General features: G+C 41.7%; 1 protein-coding gene across 2 annotated transcripts in view; it reads left to right on the plus strand.

The window, feature by feature from the left end:
- SDK1 (sidekick cell adhesion molecule 1) overlaps positions 1 to 27,328 on the plus strand; it is a 2,171,476-nt gene that overhangs the window by 1,476,500 nt on the left and 667,648 nt on the right. For both annotated transcript variants that reach the window (XM_078665001.1, XM_078665002.1), the window contains exons 8-9: positions 3,140 to 3,223; positions 22,817 to 23,011. In XM_078665001.1, coding sequence (XP_078521127.1) covers positions 3,140 to 3,223; positions 22,817 to 23,011 — 279 coding nt within the window. The remainder of the gene's footprint in view (positions 1 to 3,139; positions 3,224 to 22,816; positions 23,012 to 27,328) is intronic.

Here is a 27,328-nt window from a genome sequence, read left to right on the forward strand (position 1 = left end):
CTCCACCTCACCCACCCAGTTTGCCTGTGCCGGCGGCCACTGGCAGCAGGCACCTCTCTGGAGCCGAGCATCTTAATAAACCATGCATTCTGTTAGACCTGTATCTCATCTACATACAGATTGGCAGAGAAGTCACTAGATCTCCTGTTTAAAGGTTAAACATCTCTGGAGAGAGTTAAACCCACAAGCCCCCATACTGATCACAAGAAGGCATCCAACAATATTTCTTCTTGATAAATTTAGATATCGTATTTAAAGAAAACTAAATCAACTTTTCAACATGTCCAGTGGCAGTCACTGTCATATGCACCCATTCACTGCTCAGTGCATCCAGCGCATCACCTGTCACCCGGATATGTCTTTGTAAATCTCTTTCTGGGAGATCTCTTTCCCTACGAGAGAGAAATTGGTAAAAGGTCTGCAATTGACCAGATCTGAGCTGCCAATGCCTAAATGTGGAACACTGTAGAAAGATCATGTATCTCAATAAGAGTTGCTTTATTGGTGAAACATATTTTGTACCTTAAAACATATCGTTTATGTAGCATCACATACTTCAGCTTTAGCTTGTTACGTTAATGGGCAAGTCCAATTAAAATGTATGTTAGATAGATAAAGGCTATCATCATGCTAATATGTTAAAATGCTATTAAAATGTCCTACAATCTCCATAGTTTAGTCAAACCCCACTTTTTATAAATGAGGCAGAATTTAAGCCCGAGCCTTGGGTGAGCAAATCCATGCACAGACGTTGAATAGATTCCACTGTGATTGTTACTTGCACTGAATAAAGATAACCAGCTAACATAAATGAAACACTGAACAAAACAAATTAGATTAAAGAAGATATATTAATGTAGCCATTGAAGGATTTTTTTGTCTGCCGGATGATAATAAAATTATTAGCATATCACTAAAGTGCCCCATTACAGGAGAAAGAGTTTAGGGGGCATGCACCATTGAGACTTTGACAGTAAAGAACATGATTTAAGCCTGGCTATTATTCCATTCAGCTGTAAGCTATACACCCTTTGCACCTGCAGATCTTTGAAAGAGGAAAAAGGAACCCCTCCAAACACAAACATTGGACTCAAAACATTCTGCAGAAATGCCATCACCAGGGACAAGATTATGCAGTCTTAACGTGGAGGGCAGCGCCAGCTGATGTGCTCCTTGGTCTGAGACAGAGACTCTGTCATGAAAGAATGCCTCACCAGTATTCTGTTGGAAAAAGGGGTGAGGGCATGTAGCCAGTTCTGGGCTGGTGGATTGGAATACGCACATCAGGTATTTCTTGAACAGGTGCGGCATGAATCATTGCAGATTTATAGAAGGGCTTGTTCAAGGTAGCGCTGGTGGAAGTGGGCCAGATTCTAGGGGCTTTTGGCACATGGGATTCAATTGCTTGCCCTCTAGTTGCGGGTGGGCTGCCTGCGAAAATACTGCCTTTTTATCAATCGGCCTCACTAGAGATTAGAAACCTTGCAACAAATACTGCTACCGGCTCACAGGAAGAAGATTAATAGTCTATTCCTGTTATTATCGGATTTTCTGACCTCAACCCTTGCTGTGTCTTATATGTTTAGGCATCTCAAGTGAACTGAATATATTCACATTGTAGAATTGTATTTATCCCTAGAAAGCATGATTGTAGAGAAAATGGTAATGTGTGTTTGTGTGCAGCTGGGATCTATCTAATATTAGAACATTAGAATGTGGGGAGCTCCATTGAAATCAACAGAGTGCTCCGGGCTTCTAATGGCCGGTAGAAGCCCGGAGCTCCAACATTCCAATATTTGTTCTCAGCTTTTGCTGTGAACAAAAGGCCTCACGTAGCCGGAGGGTTTTTTATTCCCCTTGGTTCCGTGAAGCCAGAGTTTTACAAATTAGAACATTTTGCCCTCTAGTGGCGGGATGTTCTAATAGCCTTAGAGCCCTCAGTGGCTGGTCTATACCGGCATTAAAGTCCCGCTCCCTTGTTGAAGGCTCCTCCTCGGGCCTTTAACGCTGGAGCAGGCCTTAAATGTCCGGTAGATCTCTCTATGGTAGGCTCTAAGGCTGTATTGGAATGTTGGGAGCTCCATTGAAGACAATGGAGTGATCCAGACTTCTAATGGCTGGTAAAAGCATGGACCTCCAACATTCCAATGTTGGTCGTTCACTGGTGTTGCTGTGACCTTAAGCCTCACAGAGCCAGGGGGATTAAAATCCTGTCGGGCTCACTGAGGCCTTTGATTTATTGGTTAGAACATGCAACCCTCTCGTGGCGAAATGTTCTAATAGCTGTATAGCCCACCGTAGCCTTCGGCTCGGGCCTTTAACGCTGGAGAGTGCCTTTAATGGCCATATAGCCCTTTACGGCAGGCTATATGGCTCTAGTCATCCCTTGGATCAGTGACATAACACAGTGCCAGGGTTGGCCTCTGGTATGGGCGAGGTTGGCCCTAAACTTTAGAGTGACCCACTGACCTGTCTGTATTAAGGTCCTGCAGACTGCAGTGTCTCTCATTTTGCTGTTGTGCTTTACCTTTAACTGCTTTTAGTCATTTTACTCCATTAACGCAATTCCTTCCTATCCCATTTCCCTCTTACCTTGTGCCACCATGCAACAACAACCCAACTTGCCACAACCATGATTAATCTAAGCTGTGGGTGATTCAGGTGAACTGGAGGAGAATAGAAGAAACTGTGTTCAGAGTCCAGTCTCTGCTGTGATCTAATCAGTTATGGCCGACCTGTGAAACATAAGGCCTCCCAGCTACATCCTGTAATCATGAGCAGTAGTGAGGATGCCAAATCGCTTTCTGCCCAGGGTACTATTCTGCCGGCTCTTGACAGCCCTTTGGTGAACTTGTTTAATGAAAAAAATGTTTCCTGTTAAAAAGGTATCCTCAAAAGAGAAACTTTTTAAACCGTCCATGGTGGTTGCTCGATGATTGTAAATAAAAGCCTCACGATTCAAGTCTATAAAAGTCAAAGTTGAGCACGTTTTAGATACTATGAGAAAAAACAAGTTATTATTAACTTTTTGTCTAAATTGTAGTTTGGTGATTGTGCAACAAATGATGCTCACTGTTTTGTCAACTCATAATTTCACATTGCCTCTATTCCTTACTCTCTCCATGTTTACTGTTTGCAGAGCCACCATATTTCACTACCGAGCCAGGGAGACGGATTGTGGCCGAAGTGGAACAAACTGTTGATATTCCGTGTCAGGCAATGGGTGAGTAAAACAAGTCAAAATAATGAGAACAAAAATGCAAAACTAGAAAAATATAACTAGAGTGCACTAAGGTGTTTTTAAAAGCCTTCATCGTTCGCCTTTTCTTTGCTTCCATCAATTGCTGCATGATGTCCATCCCAAGTGGATGTAGGCCATATGTTCAGCCTATTCACAAAAGATACCCTCTATACAATTAAACCACCGTGCTGATTTCGAGTGAGCAAAAACTTGGCGGGATATTACTGCATCTGGCAAAGAGGATTACCCCCGGGGCATGTATCTACTGAGTGTGGTCAATACCTCCTGTTCCAAATGTTCGCAAGAACTGCAGGGAATCGAATACAGCATTGGTGCTTTCCACACAGATTTCCGTGTGCACTGTAATAACTCAGGTACTTTCCCATGGCAAATTTCAGTGGGTATGTTCTGCGGAAATTTCCATGGGGGAAATTGTGAAGGTTGTGTTTTTTGCCGCACTATTTATAATACTGCTCTCTACTCAAACAGGGGTTAGCCCCATACTTTAAACTGGACCCTAACCAGTCGTCGCTTACATAGTTGGTGGCTATTTCGAAAATATGATGCAGTTTCAACTCTGGCTTTAGTTCTTAAGATTGCATGCACCATATGTACGAGTGCTTAATTTCTGCTGGTGCTTTCCGGTGCTGGGCACCAGCATTTAATTGTCAACACGGGGCTTATGGGAGTCTGCCAAATTGTGGCACTGTTTGCCTGATTTAGAGAGGAGTACGGTGACTATTTTTTATTAATTCAATATATATTAAAAATAAGTGATACCTGATGGCCAAGTCATGCTTAAAGCTATGAAGTCCTGGAATAGTCTGAAATGTCAAACTTGTAGGAGTATGGTGGTTAGTAGTTGTGTTGGCACAGTCGTTGGCAGCACTGGGTAATGCGAGCTGCGGTAGCCTCCTGTCTATGGGCCCTGGCACTTATTGTTTTACAAATTAAGCACTGAATGTACCCAAGAAATATGCAATGTAGGATGGTTTAAGCCACCCCCAGCTACATTCCTCCATACACCCTGCACTAATAAATACGGCCTGGGAACGTCTGCAGTTGGCTAGAGATGATTAGTCACTCGAGCCAGTAAATTAATTGAAGTCAAATAGTGGCTTTGGGACCCATAACTTGGGACGTAGAGACTCGGTCGATACCTCAATTTCTGTAGTTGGAACCAGCGAGGGTCTGAAAATGATGAAGCTCTCCCTTTCCGGGGACATGCTAGTTAGAGTAACATTCGACTGTATTTAAACGTCATCCTTGCCAGGCCAGGTATGCAATTTCTTTTTTAATTGGAAGGTGCTTTAATACCACAAAATCCTCCATGGCCCTTATTACGGAAATGAATCTTTATGATTTATAGATCTGCCTATAGTTGATGGCTTACCTTTTATATGAAATTCTCAGAGAGCAAAGTTAGTTAACGCTGTAATTAAAAAATAAAATAAGTGCAGAGACTGATCTTTGCTGAAAAAACTGGAATTCTTGATTTTTGATGAGCTTTTTTTAAGAAGCTGGTTATGATCGAGCAGTGATAACTTTTCTTAGGAAGGAACACATTACACATGCATAAAGTAGTCTGCGTGGCCTGTGCTTAACGGTGTATGATGGAACAATGCATCTCATTGTAACACATGCCATTACAACGCATTAGTTACAACACTAATACTATTACCAAGTATAGCCTTTACCACGGATGCCTTTACAATACATTTAGGGACATATTACCTAGCAATAGCGATATTTATCACTAAGCAGGGGTAGCGGGAATAATTTTATCGCCGCGCTACGACGATTTTTATCGCTGAGATACCTTGCTATCCACAAGGTTTATCTCAGAAACGATAAAAATCATTCGAAATGCGTGAATATCGCTGGAAATACAGCGATATTCACACATTATTGTGACAATGCTCTTAGCCATGTTATCCACCTCCCATTGGATAACATGGCTAAGAACTGCTCTGGGCAGGTGTTAGCTTTTGGAGATATTAGCGCGAATATTTCCAAAACTACGCCTTTGTAGGTAATAGGAGATAGCGATGTTAGCGACTGCCTTCAGTCGCTAACATCTTGGCACGCCCACTTGGCATGTCATTAGCGAGAAATATCGCTGACATGCAAAGTGGGCCCCTAAATGCCCGCTATTGTCTACAAGCTGTCGCTAACTGGTGTTAGCGACAGCTTGGTAATAGGGCGATAAAATTATCGCCGCATTAGCGGGAAAAAGTCACGGTAAAGCGGCGGGCGATAATGGCCCTTGGTAATATGCCCCTTAGTTAATAATAACTTGCACTTGAGGATCAGGCAGAGAGCACTGGGAGTCGTTTTTAAGGACTTGGACTTATTTCTGATCATCAGATTTTGATCCAGAGCAAGAGAGAAAGGTACAAGAAAAGGGGGGAGAGGGAGGAAGAGAAAGGTAGGGAAACCTGTAAGGTTGGAAATCTGGTGTGGATGAAGGAATAAAAAGGCATGAACTGGTATCAAGATTAGGCAACCATAGTATTTGTCAACTTCTGTATTTGGTATTGTCAGGAGTGGACTTCTAAGAAATTTCTTTTGACTTTGCACTCACTTATTTTACGAATTAAGCACTGATGGTGACTTCAGTTCTGATCTGGAGGTAGCAGCACATTTTACTTCGCTGTACACCCTGGCTTATCGCTAATGTCTTTACATGCCATCATTATTTCATTCTAACTAATGAGTATTCAAAGAACGTATAAGAGAAATGCTATTTGTAAATTTATTCAGTGAATATTCATTGTAGAAATCCTGAATCTCTAACTAGATCCATTCTCAAAGACTGGTAGGGAATCCATTCACTCAACTGTAGGATAATGGCGAAAGTTTATCATGTGTACCCCAGTAATATTGGGATCACAGTGAGTACATACCCTTAGCCCAAAAGGAAATGTATTCTTTTTCGAGAAAAGAAGAACGTATAGGTGCCTCTCACCTCCTATGTAGTGTTAGGTTCTGTTAGATGGTGAGTGTTAGGAGTCAGTTAACTCTGTCTGAAAGTTTCTTATCTGCAGGTGATGAGTATTCAGCCCTGTAGCCTCTCACTTCAGCAACTTGTACATGTGCCTAACACCGCCCCCTGCACCAGTGTCTTGTACACCACAAGAAATTGGAGAATTAGTTAAGTGGGGGGGCCCACCTTAGAGAATAATTACAATCCTTGTTGGGAGGAACCACAAACATCACTAAATAAAGCTGTGTTTGACTATTTGGTAGCTTGGTACAAAGCTTGGCTCTTATCTAACTTAGACGCAATGTGTAACGTATTTATGCATTACTCAAACAGTAATAAAGTGAGAACACAACACAAGAAAAATCCCAATTTAGGAAAATCACACTTATCGGGTCTCGCTAGACCAGGTCAAAGTCAAAACTTAATGCCAACTGCAATATCCAGGTTCATCTCGGTGGAAAGATTATCTTCGGACTTACAACTAATTTTTCTCCAGAAAAGTTTCTAACGAGTCATCGGTGGGGCAAGCTGCAGGCTAGATCTGAAGCGGGGCTTGATGACAGCGGGTTGCTGAAGAGCCGGGTGCTGGTGTGGTGGTTGATTAAGGTGGGAACGCTCAGAGTGAGCAAAGTCAGAAATCTTGGCCCAGGAAGGCCTTGATGTCGATGGGTTGCTGCTAGGCACTGACAGGCCGTTAAACGGCTAGGGCTTTGTCAGTGTTCCATGTCTCCATTTGTTCTTGAGGCAGAAAATTGCTGCACTTCAACCGAGGCCAGCAGCAGGGTCCAGGGTAGGTCCACCTGGGACTGGTCCATTGGGCACTTGCAGGGAGAGAGGCCTCTGGAAGCTTGTTATGTCCCTGTAACTCAAACGAGAGGTCAGCCAACTGACCATTGTAATCACTTCTGGGGTCCTGGGTTCAAGGCAAGAAGGTCCAGTTTTCCTTCTGATTCTTCAGACAGCAGTGTTCTGAGGAGGGTCCTGGGTGTGCCACATTTCTGCTAAGTGTCATCCTGTGAGTAGGGGAAACGCTCGGTCACTCCCTTTACAGAACATACATGTGTATTTTGCCGTAAGCTTTACTACACTACCCCTCTTTCCCTAAACCCAATATGACAGAACCCTTCTTTCCCTGGTCCAAGCTCCCTATGTCTACCCAGAGGCGTGACAATGAAAGTGGGCTAACTCTCTGTTGTGGTCACTCCTGACCAGTTTTGAGAAAGTGTCCCCTTCCACTGGGTTTGTAGTCAAGCTGTCTGGCAAAACAAAAGAGAGTTGGGCCTAAATGTGAGCTACATTTGCCAGTGAAAGGGTAAGCATCCTTTGAAGAAGAGGAAGGGTCTAGGGACAACTTACCAGGCTATCCAGCTCAATGAAGAAAAACACCTTTCATCAGTCCAGACCATTGCTCACTATCTGGGATCAACCAACATTTCACCACAGGTACTCCATCAGTAGTCAGGTGACAGTGGCAAAAAGGAGTAGGCCGGGAAATGTCAACTTTCTGAAAGTGCAATTTCCAAAATAGTTTTTAATTAAATCCGACATGACTATTATGTTGGATTTTAAGTTTCTTTTAAAAAGAGCCTTTGAATTATCTTTCTAGTAGCTCCCAATCTGAAATTAAACACTATTAGTTAAGTGTAACCCAGTTTTTTCTTCTATTTGAGAGCCAAGCCCACCATAGTGAAAAAATGACTTGAAGAAAGCCCTTGTATTTCAGCACAGCTACTCACGTGCTGCTCTCCCAGCCTACCTAAATCCTGCCAGCATTGAAATCTACACTTCACAGGTTAGCTCTCCCAATGCATAGTTATATCATCTGCCACTGTTCCTTAACTACCCACTCCCACTTACAGTTCCCTCTGTTACTAAAAAAATGTGACCACCAACACTCCTTCCCTCCAAAAACTGTGCTGCATACAGTTCACCGCCACAATCCTGGCCTGCTGCAGCTTTGGATGTTTCGGTCGTTCCTTTACAGTGCACGTAAGTCCTGCAACAATCCTGCTAGTTCAGTATAGAGTTTCACGTACTTCAGTGAATGCAATGTATTGATCTTCAGTACTCCTATCATTCAGTACTCGGGCCTCCTCAGCTCTGTAAAAGCACCTCGGCTGTTAAACTAGAGTACCCGCTTTGGACCATTTTTACGAATCCTGCTCATATGGTACCAGAATATTGTGACTTACATAATATTGAATAACTTACATATGTTGTCTTAAATGTAGTTTATAAATATATCCCACCCTTAGAGTTCATAATAGAAAATTCTTACCACATGGAGTGATGTCTTTGTGAACTATTTTTATTCCACAAAATTTAAGCCAGAAAATATTTTTGTTATCGTAATTCCGATATGCAGTCTCCTGCACTGGGTGCTTGGGAGGAGATCCAGCATTGCTGAGACTTGGAAGGCCTCAGAGTGACACGTGCTTACCTGAGGGTTCTCCACTCAGAGGTCGTGAGCTCTCCACTGTTAAAAGTTACTGGACTATGTGGAGAATAGAGTCAGAAGGTATTGTCAAATTGTCAGTTCTTTGAAGGAGTCAATTCACATTTACAATTTGCCCTACCCACATCCTGAGCTAGGCTTCCAGGACCGGACAATATACAAGCCTATGAAGATCATCTGCATCAACCTGGGAGCACTTTCGGCATCTACTTTTATCCGAGATGGAAACATTTGCTAGCTTTTTTCGGAGTCTGTTATATTCTATGAACAGTGAAAACATTATTTCTTCTCAGTGTGGCAAATTTTACATTTTTATACCATTGATCAATAGATTCTTGCCATATGCTTTCATGCGTTGCTGTGGGCAAGTCTTATTCCAAGATCAATGTGGTTGCTGAGGTCAACTATTCTCCTGATCAGCATTGCAGCATACCAGAGGGCTATCTCTTTCTTCCTCCGTGTTCCATGGTGTGAAACCTCCTCTATTCCTGAATCTTCCTGAGCGAACATTTCATTTGTGCGCCATGATTTCAATTGCGAGCGATCGATCAGTGAGATATCATCTCCCAACTTCCCTTTTACAAGTAGCTGACCGCGCCTCTCTATGCCATCTTTTTCAGGGGACGCTCACAAGTATTCCTTCAACACCTCCGACATGCCGGAAGAGTCCCAGATAGGTGCCCAACTGCTATAGTAAGAAGTGCAGAATAATCTCCTGATTTCATACCACACACCTGCGGCTGATCTCCAGATCTTCACCCTTAATTTTATGATATTTTGGAGCTCCGAACTTGTATAGAAGACCTCTTTTACATCATCTGTCGATCATTTTTCGATAAAGTTCCCCCATCTTGGATTGGCCTGGGAGGCCCACATGTGTCTAAAAGATTTAATCTGGAAAGCCTAACTATCTAGTTTTATATCTGGTAAACTGAGACCACCCTTGTTCATCTTTTTCCTGTGTTTATTCCAGGAGAGTCCAGCCCCCCTATAATACCATATAAGGCTATTGATATTGGTTGACAGTCCTTTAAAACAGTTTTACAGAAACTCAGCAGGATTTTGTTAAAGATGTAAGTATTTCGGGGTATAATAGAAATTTTAGAAAGATTTACCCTTCCGTATATTGTTAAAGGGATGTTTTTCCACTTTTTGTGACATTGGCAGACTTCTTTCCTGATCTTATCCAAGTTCTTTTTTGGGATATCTTTAATTTCCCTAGTAATGGTTATTGTGTGCTTCATTTTGGTATCCTCGTACTCTATGTTCCAAGTCATTATTTCTGTCTTTAACTCATTCACTAAATAACCAGAGATAATACCAAATTCCTCAATAATCTGCTTAATTGCCCCCAAGGAAATGTATGCTATATAAATCAACAGCTCATCCGCATACAAGGCTACATTGGTATTCAGCTGGCCAGTCTTCAAGGGAAGCTTGAAATATTTGAAATATTATAACTTGAAATATGTATACCTCTTGCTTAATTGCTTGTGCTATTGACTCAATATACAGGGTGAAAAGTAAAGCGGACAACTGGCAACCTTGGTGAGCTCTCCCTTTGTATCCTAAAGTTCTCTGTAAAGGCACTATTCACAACCACATTTGCAAAGGGAGCCTTATATAAGGCTTGTATGGTGTTCTCAAAATTCCCACTTATATCCTGTTACATATTAATGAAAATGGATTATTTTCTAAGTGTAAAACATTAGTCATGATATGACCATGCAGTAATTTGTCTCAACTTGTTTAATAGTAAAGCAGGTTAAGTATCCTAAATTTTAAAGTGTTCAAACATGTCGTTTATTTCCGTGTAAATGTACTCCTTCATGGGGATTAAGAGAGCTTGTAAAACTCACTTAGGGGAACAATCATGTTAGTATCACATGTAAAGAAGCAGGTAACTGCTGTTTTAGATGGTAAGAATTTATTGAACAGAAAAATTAAATTAGAGTCTATGAATGCTCTTTGCCTTTGGGCACTGAAATATATTGTACGCAATGAGTCATCTTTGTGAAAACAGTTACACTGGATTCTGACCTCAATGGCTGTCCCCGTCCACCTTTTTTCAGTTGTATGTATTGTGTCTATATTTACAGATTCAAAACACATATCTAGCCACAGTATTCTAGACTTCAGTAGGTAGGCAAACAAGTATTTTTGAACTAGCTGCTTATAATAGAGTCACCAGAGTCTACTAAGCAGAATTCTAGCAACCAAAGAGTGTATATCCAAAGGTTTCAAGTTTTCAAGCAATTGTTTGGGATTTAAATAATATGTAACCCTATATATAGGAAATCACCAGAGACGTTTAGTACTCTTGACATATGCCTTTATTCTTATAGCCATATATTCTGCTCCTTTTCCCTCCCCCTTCACCTTTTAATGTCTTTCCCACCACTCCATCTTTCCATTTTCTGAAAATATCTATATTTCTAGATGACGTAAGTTACTATCTTCTAAGATAGGTTTTCTGCCAATTGAATATCCCTTAGATGTTGTCAAATCTTATTTTTCTAAACCCCGGAAAATTGTATCGCTAAAGAGGGGTCTACATTGCCGGGAATACTTCTCATGTCCATAATTGAGCTCGGAAGGCTCATACTGCACTCTACCATAGTTGTACCCTTTTCTGCGGTGATTGTACCAGATGGTTTTTATTTTGTAAACTTCCTCTTCGATGGTGTCAACTGTTAGGTGAAGACAAATGTTCAAACCTGCTTGGCCTCTTACCAACTTAGGATAGCAGGGGCCAGATGTAGGTCGCCAGTTACCGGTCGGTAACGGCCGATTTCGGCCGTTACCGACCGGTATTTGGGATTTGGCATGTAGAGGGCATTTTATTTACAGAATCGGTATATTTACCGATTCGGTAAATTTACAGATTTGGTAAAATACCGAATTGGTAAATTTACCGATTCTGTAAGTCAAGATGTAGGTGGCACTGTAATCAGTGCCACAGGCCCTTACCGAATCATTATTTACCATGGAATACTATTCCATGATAAATAACGAATTCTAGTGTACATGCACATCTGTGCATGTACATCTGTGCCATGTGGCACACAGACATGCCCTAAGGGCATGTCTGTGTGTCACATGGCACACAAGCCTGAAACAGGGGTGCAACAGGGTGTCAAAGTGACACCCTGTCCCCCTTGTAAATTCGGTAATTTTACCGATTCGGTAATTACCGAATCGGTATTTGCTATTGAATCCTATGGGCTTCAAGGCCCATAGGAATCAATGGCAAATACCGATTCTGTAATTGCAGAATCGGTAATTACCGAATCTTACAGATTCGGTATTTTTCCTGAATTTTTTACCTACATAGCAATTACCGAATAGTGAATACCGAATCGGTAAAATTCGGTATTTACCATTCGGTAATTTGCTATTACCTACATCTGGGCCCAGATGTCTTGCAAGAATAATTTTTCTGAGGGTGGCAAGAATCTGACAGTAAATGAACTGATGGACTAATGCCCCGGCAGGTGGAACAATTCCATATCTCACCAAGCTGTGCTCACACATATGTAGCTCATTGGTTTCCCTGAGGGTTCCAAGGACTTCCAGAGGAAGCCATGGAACACCAGGTCTTGAGGTGCATTAGTGAGTCTCCCATCTTAATACACTGGCATAGAGGACACACACATCTTTGGGGAATAAAATGTCTAGATGCTGCACCTTGCCCTTTACTTCGAGGGTTATTCATAAATGCAAACAGCATTTATTTTTTCATGTTGGGTAGTAGAGCCCAGGTGCCCGCTTCATATTTCATTCATGCCTGTCACTGTCTAAACTCTTAAAGGTGCCCCTTGGGCAATGCACTTCAACCCATGCTCCACTAGGAATCGATCTCCTCTGTATATGTATATGGTATTTCTATAGTGATAATTTAGGGAGAAGGAAGTGGAGCCCCATACAGGGTCAAAGACAAGCGTAAAGTTAATGAGTGGTAGGAGAGTTAGCTGTTTTGTGATCTGTTAGCGCATTGCGATATCATATTCTTAAAGCGCTATGTCTTGAACTCGTTCCTACCTTTGAGCATATTCTTAAACAATTTAAAGAATTCCATAGTGAGATTCTTAGGTACCAAAATCTTCCTCTTGAAGAATATAGCCTTAGTCTTTCTAACAGCTCTATGGTGGGAGTGGAGGATGGCTGAATATATTAATTTATATTGCGGCTCATAGTTTTTCCACCATCTCCTTTTCAATTTTTTGCATTCCCTATTTAAAGCCTTCAATTCCTTGTTGAACCATGGAGCAGAGGGTTTGTTTTGCCTCAGTCGGAATAATTTAAGAGGGATCATCAAGTTACAGTTTATCGTAGGATTGTCCGGTTAACGAGAAGGGCATAATAAGATTACCACTACATCATTGGGGGCCAACTGTTTTCATTGTCTGGTAGGGAGGGTTGAAGAACTGGAAGTTTAAGGGGTAACCGGAGTAATATAAAGATTAAAACCGATCAAGAGGCGATCCGTCCAAGTCAGCTGAGAGCAATTCAGAATGGAAGCAAGAGAGGGAGAGCTAAGAATAGCATCTGAAACATTACCTGCCTAGTGCGTAGGCCGCTTGATGAGATTTTCCAGATGTATGGCAGAGGTAATGAAAATTCTCAGCGTCCTTATCAGTATCGTTTTCAAGATGAATGTTAAAGTCACCTAAGAAAAGTATTTTGCTTTTATTAAGCAGACATGCGGCAGCAGATTCGAAAGATAAATTAATAAAATAATGTATTGATCCAAGGGTCTATATAATAAAATACATTTAAATGAGAATCAATACAAGGTTTGAAAGGTGAGGCTCTGGCTTGAGGAATTCATCAGAAGAAAAAGTTACTTACCTTTGGTAACACTCTTTCTAATGGATACGCCAACAGACTTCCCACTGCCCTCCAACCACCCCGTTCCGTAGAGTGGGCTCTTAAATACCTTGATAGCGATCCAACTTAGATTTTTACACACTCTTACCTGAAATTTGTTCACAGTGCTCTGAAAGATTAAAAATTTGACATCAACATACAGGAGTGGTGTTTTATATTCATCTCTGCCCCATCACTTTTGAGGTAGAACAGGATCACTGCAGACTCACATGGCGCCATCTATTTGCACACAGAAACATTGCTGAGAAAATCCTCCAGATCCAATCTGGTGTCTGGGGATATTCTTAAAATGAGAAAACTATGGTTAGAGTATACACCAGGAAAAGCATTACTGAAGATGAGTAACTTGTTTGTTTTGAAACTGTCTAGTGTAATGTGGGTAACTCTTCGTAGCATTATAAGGGCAAAGCTTCTAGGAGTAGTTGGTGACCAAGTAACATTCTCTTTTGGCTCAAACCAGAGCGCCATCACCCAATCTAAGAAAGCTTTCCTGTGGAAGTAGTGGATGAACATTTGGTACTTATTGACAGTGAACAGAGTCACTGACATACGTAAACAATGTTATTCAAACCTTTACTTTGAGTAAAACCTCACTGTTACAGACTCATAGCCAATTAAATCTGCTTTTAACAGATAAAGACAGTTGTTTCAGTCTTGACTAGCTGCTGTTCAAATATCACCTTAAAATATGCAAAATTTAATCCGTAACCTATTAGATACTGGCTGGAGTTGTACCTTTGCTTAATTTTTTCCCTAGCTGTGCCTATAATTCAGAAGTGACAGTAAAGCTAATGCATTCTACAATAATGTAATATATACAGTTCATGACCTGCACAGCATATCTTTGAAATGTCTGCTGACCTGAGGAGGTGTCTTCATATCTGCCTTTTCTCGTTTGATACTTTTGTTCTAAATATTTTATTTCGAAAAATCTCAAGAAAGTATGTTTAATAAAGGCAGCGCTCTTTATAGATTCTTGCCACATTTGTACTCAGTTTCTCTGGAGAGGGAGCCAAAGTGATCCTTCTTAAATAGTATAAAGACTGGAACAGAAAAGCATGAAGGAAAACGTTTCAGCCTTGCTGTACCCTTAGCACATCAAATTCTATATCAAACTAGCTGCTACTGAAAAAACCGAACAAGCCAAATCTGTCAGCATGAGTTGTAGTGAGTCAAAAATGCAATGTTGTGCAGAGCCGACCACACAGTTTTTTCTTTCATGCCTACAACTTGAAGAACTCTTACAGATACAGAAATATACGCATAAGAATAAGGGCCAGATGTACAACTCTTTTTAGCGGTCGCAAACGGAAAAATCGTCCATTTGTGCAAACACTAAAAGGGTTATGGTACGTTCAAACCCTATTTTGCGAGTCAGTAACATATTACTGACTCGCAAAATATGGGTTGTGAGTCACTATTAGGCAGGGGCATGCCAAGGGCGTCCCTTCCTAATAGCGAGTCGCTCTGGTATGAATGATTGTTTTGCAACCAAAAAAGTGGTCGCAAAATAATCACTGTAACTACCTACTTCAAGTAAGTGGTAAGCCAGTCTCAAACGGGGAGGGGTGAGGACCCCTTCCCCTTTGTGAATGTATTCAAAAATATTTTTTAAGAGCAGGCAGTTGTCCGCCACTGCCTGCACTTAAAAAATGAACAGACAACTTTTCATTTTTTTCTTTTAAATGCATCCTGTTTTCCTTTAAAGAAAACAGGCTGCATTTGAAAAAAAAAAGTTGCTTTATTTAAAAAACAAGTACAGACATGGTGGTCTGTTGTTCCCAACATGCCACAAACCTTGTGATATGTGAGATTCCTAAGGAGTTGTAAATTGCGACCTACCTCATTACTATTAATGACGTAAGTCTTTGGCGACCCCATTGGGAATTGCGAACAGTGTCTGAGACACCGCTATACATTCCATTTTGCAAGTCGCAAATTGCGAGTCGCCAGTCGTCATAATTTGCGATTAACAAAATAGAATGGTCATACATCTGGCTCCAGATCGCTTTGAAATCATGCAAAGTATAGATGGCCAAGACACATTGCAGATTGCTGAATGCTTCTTGTGGACAGAATAGGCTTGTCACCACCACCTGTTTCTGTACATTTTTAAAGGCAGGTGAGAGGCAGAAGGGTTCCTTCATCATAGTATTGACATCTGATTGTCATTGTTTTCTTGCTACCACCTCGGGTGGCCATTTTATGAAATGTGACAGTTGCTCAAAGAAACGCCCAGTCAGGAGACCAGATTTCTTCTATTTGAAATATTGCTTTGCTCATTACACCCGCCCTCCCCCGTTCATATTCGGAAGCTATTTCATCTTTCCATTCCTTATTACTTTGTGATAATTTGCATTTCCCAACAGGGAGCTGAATTACAGTCACACTGAGCATTTCCAACATTTAAAATACACTGATTCTGTGCATGTGTGCCTTTCAATGGATTAGACATGGTCTGCTGCAACGAACACTTGCCTTACATTCTGTTAGCACGCTATCAGTGCCACCAAGCGCTTAAATATTATAAATATGTAATATCCTGGAAACCTTTTATGAGGTTTTTCTTAAAGCAGTAAAATGTTCGATTTTATTATACGTCTATTTCTTGTAAGCTCTACCACTCACCCTTTCAAATTATATATTTACATAGTTTTAAAAAATGTATGTTTCAACTATGTTATGCTAGTAAGTTGTAATCATGCAAGTCTTTGCACGTATAATTGCGAGTGTTTATATATGTATGTGTATATATAAGTGTGTATGTGTGTGTGTGTGTGTGTGTATGTATATGCACACAGATACATACACAGATACATACACATATATATGTATATTACAATACTATGGCAACGATAGCGCCAGAGTAGCCATACCAGGTCAGACTTTCCATAGGAAAAGCATTTTTGTTTCCTTTGGAGTTTTTCAACAAATCTGAATGAAACTTTCCCCCCAAAAAGTTCTTTTTGGCTCCTTCATGGAAAGTTTTGCAATGATCCATCGTGTGGGAGGGAATGACAGAAGGGGGTGGGTGTCTCAAAACGTTGAGTTCCCATTTTAATTTCATGGGGAAAGTTTGCTCTTTGATGCAGAAAAAACACCTGATCACAATTACACCAATTTTGGTAGAAAGTACAACAAAACATTGCCAGGTGTTGGATTGCTGCTGCTCCACCTATGGTTGACGAGTGGGCTCGTGATATGGACCTTTGAGCCATGGCCAAATACAATGTCTGACAGAGCTGGTGGTTGCCAGCGCAAGTAGAACAAAACATGGGATGTCTGGTGGGACCAAGTTGTTTACGGGCTGTGAAGGGGAGAAGGGATGGATTGAATGTATTTATGAATGATATTAATGATGTCATCTGTTTACTTCATTTGGTAGCAATGTTTTTCTTGTTGTTTCAAAATGTAATAAGTAATTTTAATTTTTTGGGGAAAGAAACAGAATTTTACTCAGAAAGCGTGCTTTTCATTATTTTGTTTAAATCTGTTCAGTTGGTTTCAATGAATTTGTGTTTAAAAGGTGCTCAGAGAGATGGGACGAAGGCCAGTTTATTGGTAAGATTGGGTATTATGGACAGTAGAATGTGGTGATCAACAGTCTCGAAGCAGCAGAGACAGCAAGAAGCAGGGGAAAAGAGAAGTGATTATAATGGGCAGAGGTTGTGAAATTGGACCATGGAAGAGGTTTGTTTCCATTGAATCAGAGCACCAAATCCAGCTTCTAGGGTCTCCAGGAGGTTGTGAGTAGCGAGGAAGGTAATTTAAGATATTTTGAGATGAAGGGAAGTTGGGAGGCCGGACAATAGTTTGTTGAGACAGAGTTCTGCAGTGTTTTTTGTAGTGATTTGTCTGCTGCGGATTTTAGAATAAGCTGGCTATGCGCCGGTGCTAAGAGTAGTTAAAAGTGGCAGGCAGCCGCTGCCCATGCAGGTAAGTGTGGTGAAGCTGGGTGGGGGGTTGGGTGTGGGTCTTTCGACGGACTTTGACGAGGGAAAATTAAATAAATAATCTATTTTCCCTCGTCATCCTCAGTCAAAATTCCTACGACCCGGCCCCACCGCCAGGGGCGTAACACAGGCCCCCGCAGCCCATGCGGTGCGGGGGAGGGGCCCTAGCTCCAAGGGGCCCCCTCGGCACTGAACTCTGGCCAGGAGAGCTCCTGATTGAGCCCGGAGGGGGCCCCCCTAAGTACCGTGCAGGGAGGCCCCCTCACTTTTCGTTACGCCAGTGCCCACCGTGCGACCGCTCTTACCTGCACGGGCCACGGCTGGTGGCAGGCAAGCTTGGACGTGAAAGAAGAGAGTGTGGGGGGTTTATGATCTGGGGATTGAAAAAGATTTGGTAATGTGCTTGAGGTCTTGTCAGATTTGATTATAGGTAAGGAGCGATATCAGCGGAAAGAGGCGGGCTTCAGGGGAGTGTTTTGTTTTCCTTCAGCAATGTGTACCAGCAAATACATACACAAATGCTACTTTAAGCTTGAGAGATATCATTACGATTTGTATAAAGGACATTGGTAGCCAAAATGCCCACTAGTTGAGCATAAAGACCCTGGCTACCCCACAAGATCCTCATTTTAGCGCACAAATCCTTTTGTCTATGAGTCCAAGCTGCTTTCTGCTTTCAAAACCTTCAAAATAACATCATTTGGGAAAATTCATCTCCCTACATGTTTCCTAATAACTACATCTCTCGATAAAAGCACTGTAGGCACTGAGGCTATGTTTTGGAAGTTGTAATCTGTTTACGTCATTCTTTCGCAATGTTTTTCTAGTTTTTCTAAAATATAATAAAAATATGTGAAAAAAGAATTAACAGAAACTTAGAACTATACTCAGAAAGCCTGTTTTTCATTATTTGTTTTAAATCTGTTCAGTAGTTTGCAATACATTTGTGTTTAAAAGGTGCTCGGGATGGGCATGAAGGAGTTAAACACCAAGACATTTTAGTGATATCTGGACCCTTTGGTGTTCATATATGCTCTGACTGCAATGTTTTGGAGAGGCAAAAAAGTTTGTGATGTGGCAGAGAGAAGACAGATGGTTTCACAAGGCAGAAGAACTTTGATGCAAAGCAAGCACTGCTCATATAACACATTATTAGAGCCAGGCGCATATCATGCCCATCTTGCAGGGTTGGATTGGGATTTGAAATCGGCCCGGGCACGGAAAAAAAAAAATCGGCCCACATTTGCATAATCGCCCCTCAAATCACTGCTTTGGTGTAATCTTATAAAAAAACAAGTGAGGCCATTTCTACTCGGGCCCCCGCCCCCCACTCAGTATGTTCACACATTAATGGGCCGGCCAGCGAGAGAAAGGGAGTGACACCTCTGCCTTTGGCTAAACGGAGGTAATGAGAGCCCATCTGCCTCTAGAAAGGCCACTCGGACACCCACTGGGCTGCAGTGCTGGCTGTATTCGAACAATAGAGACAGTGCCCAAATGCCCCCCCACACTGCTCAAAAAAGCAGCCCACAGCAGAACTCGGACACCGGCCCCTCGGGCATGCCCGAATGGCCGCGTTACCAATCTGACGCTGCCGTCTAGCTGGCATGTCACCTTGAATCAACAATACGAACATTGGTGATTCCCACACATGCGCAGTCCTCTCTAGTACGCATTGGCCAATCACTTAGGTCCTTTCCTCCTCATCTCATGCTCTCGCAGCTTGGTCCCTGGTTAGATTCCAGTCAGTGCCCGTATGGCAACCTACTAGCAGGCACATTGTGAGCTCCATCGGAAACCCAATTTGGGTATTAGCAGGAGCTCGTCCCTGAATCAGGGTCCCAGTTGTGCAAAATTAGCAAACTTCTTTCTCGCACACACATTTCACCAGGTAATATCAGGCAGAATTTTTGCCAGGGAAAATTATACTATTCCAAGTTTTATATCTTGGTACAGGGAAAAACATGTGGGATACTGCGATATCCCCCATTCCAGGATGGAAACCTTGGAAGAGAAGGTAATATCACACCCAGTAAATACCGCACGCTGCATTTTTGTTATTTACTTAGTACATATTAACTTCCTAACTTCCTAATTAACTCAGGATTGCGAATGTGCACCTGGGGGTTCATAATTTGTGTTACTTTTTTTTTTACTCTGCATTGACTTCGAGTAACTACTTCCTTTCTTATTACAATCCAGTTAATTATACATTTAAAGTATAGGCATAGCCGTGACAGTTGTAAATCAACAACATTATACCTGGAAATAACAATTACACAAAATACATCCCGCTATACATATTTTAAAACATCACTTTACAGCGTACTGCCCCAGAACTATCGGTATGTACCTGAAAGATGGACATTGGCTGACATAAATATCGGGCTCTAAAAAAATATTGGACCAATTTGCGCCTGCCCCAGGGAATCCATCCTAGCAAAGCAGGGACTTTTATAGCTTTCCTTTTAAGTTCATTTTTGATTTTTTAAGTGGCAGCTCTGAAGCCCCGTTGTAGGCTTTGTTTACTCCTCTACATAATTAAACAAATTGCAGATCACTTTGATGCCTGCGGATTGGATGCTATCCATACAGTTTTTATTTATTTATCCATTTTAAAATTGTATAGCGCACATTCATCCCCTGCTCTATAGATGCATTATACATGTCTAAAATAAAGTCACGGTAGGCAGAGAAAGAAGACTCCACGCGCTGACGCTCTCTCTGGGGAGACGGGGGATGTAAAAATAATTTTATAACAAATGCATGGAAAGATGGAATGTGGGCTGTGATAGGGCCCCCGAGTCCCCCCGTTCCCCACCTGCTGCTGACCTCTCAGGAGGGATCAGGTAAACTCGAGTGCCGTGCACTAGTTAGGATTGCTAATGACACCTTTCTTTTTACAACCATACCTTACCTTGAAAGAAGTGTCAGAGACCCTGCAAAGGTCAGTGTCTTTAACTAGGACGCAATCAATGAATCCTTTCATACAGTGCACTTTATAGGTCCCTGGGAACTCACCAGGACCTTTGAGGGAGGATTTTTCCCATCACAAATCTAGTTTCTCGTAGAATTATGTATTCTTTTGCAATGCTTCACGGTGAGTTTCCCAGGTAGGTGCGGGAAAGCCATAAGAGGAGTATAGGAAAAATGGTGCACTTAACTGCTGGAGCAGGAAAGAAAGAGGCGGTCCAAGAGTTGACTGGCTTTGTACACATACTGGACTCTTGATTGGTTGTTACATGGTGACCTTTTAAAGGTAGCCTTCTTTTTTGTTACTGAAGTTGAAGTTCTGCTGGAAAAGGAAATAAAGCAGAGCATAATCCTCGCCTCTGGTCCTGCCATAGAATGTGTGCGATTGGTTGCATACAGGGGGTGGGCGCCGGCACTCATTTTTGGGGATCCAGACATATTGTTAATCATCAGGCTTTGATCGTGTGCCTGGGAGAAAAGAAGAACGTTGAAGGAATAGAAAGATAAGAAGGGGGAGGGGGTAATAACCTGCAAGTGGGGAGCTAAAGAGTCAGGAAGTGAAGGGTAGTGGAAAAAAGATGCATGAAGTGGACTCCAGTTTTGGCATTTAGCACCGGTGGTGTTCGGCGGGCTCATACCAGAAACTTTGGGCCCCAGCACTTTGAGAGTGCACTGGAAACCAGGCATGGATCTTGCTTTCTTGGGACCATGTTGGACGCCCCTTGTTTGCTTGCCCTAAATGCCAGAATATTTAAAGCAAGTATGCTCATATTAGATATCAGTTTTTGATCTAGTAAATGAAAAATAAACAAACAAATAAATAAATAAAAACACGTTTGGCAAAACGTCAAAAACAAAATAATACGTTTATCGTGCATTGCTTTTGCGCTAAAAATTAGCATCATTCCAGCGGGAAGAGCTAAATTATAGCTGCCAAGATCACTGCGGGTGGTTTCTGCACCAGTTGACGAGTAAAAAATGACAAAACCTCGACAACACTCAAATAATTAAAAATGGGAAGAAGAGATGGAGGGAGGATTATACAGCAATATTGTCCCATCAAGTAAAAAGCTATTGATGCTCTGAACGAATATGCCTCTTCACTCCGCATACCATTATCCCGCATGCTGTCACAACGCGGTCGTAACAATGACCGCGTTGTGACAACGCATACCATTACCCCGCAAATCGTTACAATGACTTGCGGAGGGGGGCGCTGGATGTTGGAATAGTAACATTTACTATTCCAACTCCAGTATGTGCGGACTGTAGGGAAGGTGTTGGATTTTAAATCCAACACCTTCCCTCCCATCCCCCCACTCCCCCCGCAAGTCGCTGTAACGACTTGCGGGGTAATTGTATGCGTTGTCATAATGCGGTCATTGTTACGACCGCGTTGTGACTGCATGCGGGGTCACGGATGCGGGGTGAAGGTAGTTTACCGCTCTGAACAGTTTATGCAAAAGTTTGAAGGATCCAGATTACTCGAGCCAAGGTTCAAAAGCTTCTTGGATGAAATTGACCCGCCATTTACTAGATCTTTGTACAACAAATTTAGGCTGGGTACTCTGCCACTCGCAGTCTTTACCAGCAAATAGAGATCCCACCCAAGGGGGAGTGCTATCTGCTCGGTATGTAGCACAGCACAGGAGACCAAAACCCACTTACTCTTTTTTCTGCTCTGCATATACCAAACAGCGAAGACTCAGAATGGTCCACTTGTGCAAACGCCTTGGAATAAGGCTATACAAACAAGTATTGCGCATCTGCAGGTCAGATATGTGGTCTTGTGTGGTTTTCTCAAAAGCCACATTTCTAGACTCAGGCTGGCCCATTCACAGTAGGATACTTATGCAAATGCCAGAATACGACCACCAAGCATATAAGTTGATTTTAACCATGACACCTTAGCTACAGTTGCACACCACCACTTGATGAACCACTAAACATAATAACCCGTGCGAAGATGTTTATTCAGATTTGAATTACACCTAAAAATGACATATTTTTTATTACGGCATTGTCCCTTTGTAAAATTACAGATTTGAATCTATTTATTTAATTGATTATTTTTCAACCTAGTGTGACCTTTACCTTATGCTGCTTTTATGGTCGTAAACCGAAATAAAGTATTAATAACATTACTTGTTTTAAATATCTGTTGTTTTATTTATTATATTTATAAAGTTTTATATAGCGCGAACATGACCCACAGGTGTATCAGAGCGCTTTACAGCTCACTGTTATCACACATTATATATACATTATTGAATTACTTGATACATGATTGAAATACTTACCTCATTATTACTCCATAGGTGTTCCGGTCCCTGCTCTGGAGTGGTACAAAGATTCTGTGGCCATCAGTGTTCTGAAAAACCCGCGTTACAAAGTGGCAGGGAGCACAGGATTACAGATCCGGGGGCTGCAGCCCAGCGACTCCGGCATCTTCCAGTGTGTCGCCAGAAATGAAGCGGGGGAAATCCAGGCGGACACCTACCTTGATGTTACAAGTGAGTAAAATAGCGAATGAGTAAAGAACACAACCTATATAGGGAATACTTTGACAGAGAAAATATTTCGCCTAATTTCTTCTTTTAAAACTGTTTCGCTTTATTTTTCTCTGTTTCATGAGGATCAGTCAACGGGCATCCCTCCTTGCCTACAAACTAGGTAGATGCACCGCAGAAAGATCACTGTTACTCGCACTATGCAGTGTCCTCCTGGCAGTGTAGTCCCCACCTCTGCGTCTGCCCATATTTCACCCCTCCCTTCTTCTCCATTTAACTTTTTAGGTCTCCCCTACAGAGTTTTTAGCTATCTAGAAGACAACAATACCAATATTGGTAGTTACAGTGGCATTTTGGCCAGCCCACTGCTTACCATTGGTTGACTTGTTTGTCACTCTAGTACAATTGCTTCTTATTCGATGCCTTTGCTTGCTCCTGTTGAGTTTGTCCCGTCCATGGAGCATAACTTCATTACCCTCTTTTTGACTGGATGACGCTCATCCTTCCACTGTTCATATTCAGAGAACAACTTGCTTCTAGCGCTTCATAGGGATGCATGTGTTTTCTTACTCTTTCCCCTAGTGCTGCTGCCCCTCTCTTATCTCTGTCCCCTTGCTGTCCATTCCCCTACCCCTAATGTTCTCCATTGCTTCTATCCACGCCCTGCTTGACTTTTTGGTCAGTTCTTCTTTATTCTTTTTTTCTGTCATTTAAATTAAGCCCCGTAGCTCCTCTGTTGCCCACTCACCCTGTTAACCATTATTCTGAACACTCACTGCTTCCTCTCACCCACTCCACCATTATTCCACGCCCCTATCTTTTTTTGTTATTATTATTTTCCTTTTTTTGGATGACCAGCCAGCTGCTATTGTAGTGTAGTTCCTATATTCCCAATAGGCTCTGCGCATTGGAATAATATATCCTGTGGATTAGACGTAGGACTGAGGTCAACTAGGTCTCTATCGAATATACTAAACTTAATTGTGTGTGTGCCAGCTAACTCAGAGGTCACTAGAAACTTTCTCGAATACACAAGAAGGGATTAGTTTCTGACAACCGCATAAACATGACAACTTTGTTTCCCAAGAATAAGAATATATTTCTCAGAGTCGCTGAAACAATAGATAAGTATTTCACTCAGTCAATCGTGCATGCTTCGTTTCTACAGATTTGCAGAGAAATAATGAGACGGGCGTTTTCAATAAAAAGGTTTATTGAACAGTCTTCTTTCTCATGCAATAGAGGTGAACTGCTACCATCGTTATGCAGACTACAAAGTATAATGCGTACAGCGAGAATAGTATTATAAAATAATACTGTAAGAGCATTGTCTGTTTTCTAAGCCATATAAAAATACATACATAAATAACATAGACTAAAATACTCAACTGGTGTTTCTAAAATACGCCTACCCCAATGTACCTAACCTAAGTCTAGTACGAGGGAAGAAGTAAGTATTGTGTAGCATAGGTTTAGTTTTTGCCCAGCATCTACCAAATGTTTCTCTAGGTTCTTATCAGCTCCATACCTTGTTAGAATGAAGGAGGTCTGGTATCTCTGTCTCGAGACTCGATTTTCCAACACCCGGCAAGGGGAGCCGGAAACACTGGAGCTAGATTCTCGGCAGGAGAAAGGCAACTTCTTGATCAGTGGAGAGAGGAGAGTCAGCCTCCTTCGGCACTTGCTGTAGCGAGCTTTGTCAGGCAAGTAGGTCTTCGAACTGCTCCGAACCACCGTATCTTGCTAGAGCAAGTGAAGGTGTATTTTTACCTTGAAGGTGTTTAGGAATGCCATAGTTTGACGTAAAGTCTGGCATATGAACATCAGGAAAGAACCCCTAGGGAATAGTTGTTCTTTGTAAAGTAACTGAGTTCTTGGACAAATCAATATTCAAGCAAGGGGAAGTTCCCTAACTGCTTAAGCAGGTTTTCCAAGAAATCATTGTGACGTTTGGTACGGGTGGAAGTTGCCATGCCTGTATTTGGGTAGCCTGGGCTATGCCTAAATAAGGGCTTGATGTCTATGCCTATATAAGGGTAATGTGAATTGTACCTATATAAGGGTATAAATCGGGAAAATTCACTCGGAGCTTAAATCGCCACACAACACTATTTGGTGCCAGACTGCTTCTTTTAGGAAATATGCTTTAGTTATTTGTTTCCATACACCAATCCCAAAATAAAAAAAACTTTAAAAAAAATATTTGTTAAAAAAAAAAAAATGGTGCGATATCATGATATATGGACATATGTGTTGTGATTTGTCCACATATATGTCATTTTGCTGGGTGCTGTAGAATGGTGACCCATACTGGATGACATAAGCTAAACAGCATCAGCCAAAATCACTGACAAAGCTAAAATGTTTGTATTGGCAGCCAAAAGGCAAGACCTCTTGGCTTTGCCCAATGTTTGTTGTTATCTCCTGCCCTACAAAGGCCTGAGTTTGTGGCAAATGGATAACTCCCTCAGCATAAATGCAGGCAGGCTGTGCAGCCCAGAACAAAAGAGTGGGAGGGCTTTGCAGCCCATCTCATTGTGCTGGCAGCCTGATTACCCCCTTCGTATATGTGTGTATATCATTTCCTTGTGTCCTGCCTCCGCCCCCTTTTTATAGTTGATTTTTTTAAGTCGAGCCTGGGCAGCACATGCGCTGCTCTGCGAAGCATGCTGTATTTAGGTAGGGACTTGAAGCTCCGCCCACGCTCAGCCCACATTTTTCATTGGCTTGTTGTCATTGTCCACTGTAAACTATGGCTGTTCATTGGTCAATAGGCCTAGTAGTCCCTCCTTAGTACCGCCTTGTCTCACTTTGTAACTTCCCATGGTGACACCCCCTGTAGGCTTTAATTACAGTGTCCGAGCACTATTTTTTCAAATAGCAATAGGCCTTGAATTTGTGAGAATTTAAGCTATTGGCATTGCAAATTGCAATGCCTTTCATTTATCTGTTTTAAAAAGAACACATAAATAAAAGGCATTGTCATATACAATGCCAATAGCTCAAACTCTCATAAATGCGAGACCTATTTTATTGCAAATGCTTGTTTTTCTTGTTTTTTGTTTGTGAGGTATGAGTGTGGAATTGAACTGCGGTTTGTTGACTGCATAGTTGGTCAGACGCATGGGTTATTGAGACCACAAATAACACTTGATAATGGAAAGGAGAGAAGGACATCACTGATGCTAGATGGGGAGGTGCAGGAGATTGGGACATTGAGAAGGGGAACACAAAGAGAATGGTCTATAGCTGTCTTGGGAAGGTCAAAAGGTGTCCCTTATACACTGTACAACTCTGACACAATACAGTTACCTTTCAAGCACTCTCTTTCCCATGCTGATGTGACAGTAAGCTCAGTCACGTGCAATGAGATTTTGAGAAACTAAGAAAATCATTCACTGTTTCCACACACTTTGACTGAGTTGCTTTCCACGTTCATGCTCTGTTTATACCAAAGCTGGCAGCCTATTTTTGTCTGTTGATCTTCTGTCCAATACTTCTCTTCTTTAGAACTGAATAGCCCCCCACAACCTTGATGGACGATGCGTTCTTTCTAGAGATCCGATATGCTTGACATTTCTTTGTCGCTTATTGTTGAAAATGTGTCAAAGCCAGACAGGCTTCTAAGCCTTGGTATGCCAAATGCATATTATCATGCATCACTGCTTGTTTTCCATTCCGCGAGGCCTCAGACAGAGATGGCATTCATGCATGTTTCACAGGGGGCACAGCTATTGTGAACCATGTATTCCTGGTACAGATGTGTAGAGTGGTCTTATGGTTGATTTCACAGGCCTTAAGCTTTGCAGGTCAGGTTTCCTTTGAAATATGTTCGAACACACCTTGGTCTTCAGCTGGTTCCACATTTCACCTCTTGAAAAATTGCTCCCATGAATAAGGCATGTGAGAGAGCAAGATACATTATTGAGGAAAAGTGATTTTAAATCGGATTCTGATACTTCTTGTCAATCATCAGCTTTAACCCATTTTCATTATATAGAGTTTGGCTGACAGTGTCGGTAACAGATAGACTTTATATTTATCTGAGAAGGTAGGAACAGAGAATGCATGGGATGAAGTGGGTTCGGAAGGATGTAATAATATAAATGTAAGAATATAATGCGAGAATATAAAGGCCACATCTGTTTTTTATTTAAAGGAAAGCATTTTTAGGTCTGGCCTACAGACCGCTTTTGTGCATGATGTCATTGACTTATTGTCTACAATACAGTACATGAAATTGGCTTTGGGTCAGCACCATTATTATGATTAGATGGCTTCATTGTCTACCTCAGTTACATGCTTCTGACTAAATGGCAT

Source organism: Lissotriton helveticus, chromosome 10, assembly GCF_964261635.1.
Source record: "Lissotriton helveticus chromosome 10, aLisHel1.1, whole genome shotgun sequence".
Taxonomy (NCBI): domain Eukaryota; kingdom Metazoa; phylum Chordata; class Amphibia; order Caudata; family Salamandridae; genus Lissotriton; species Lissotriton helveticus.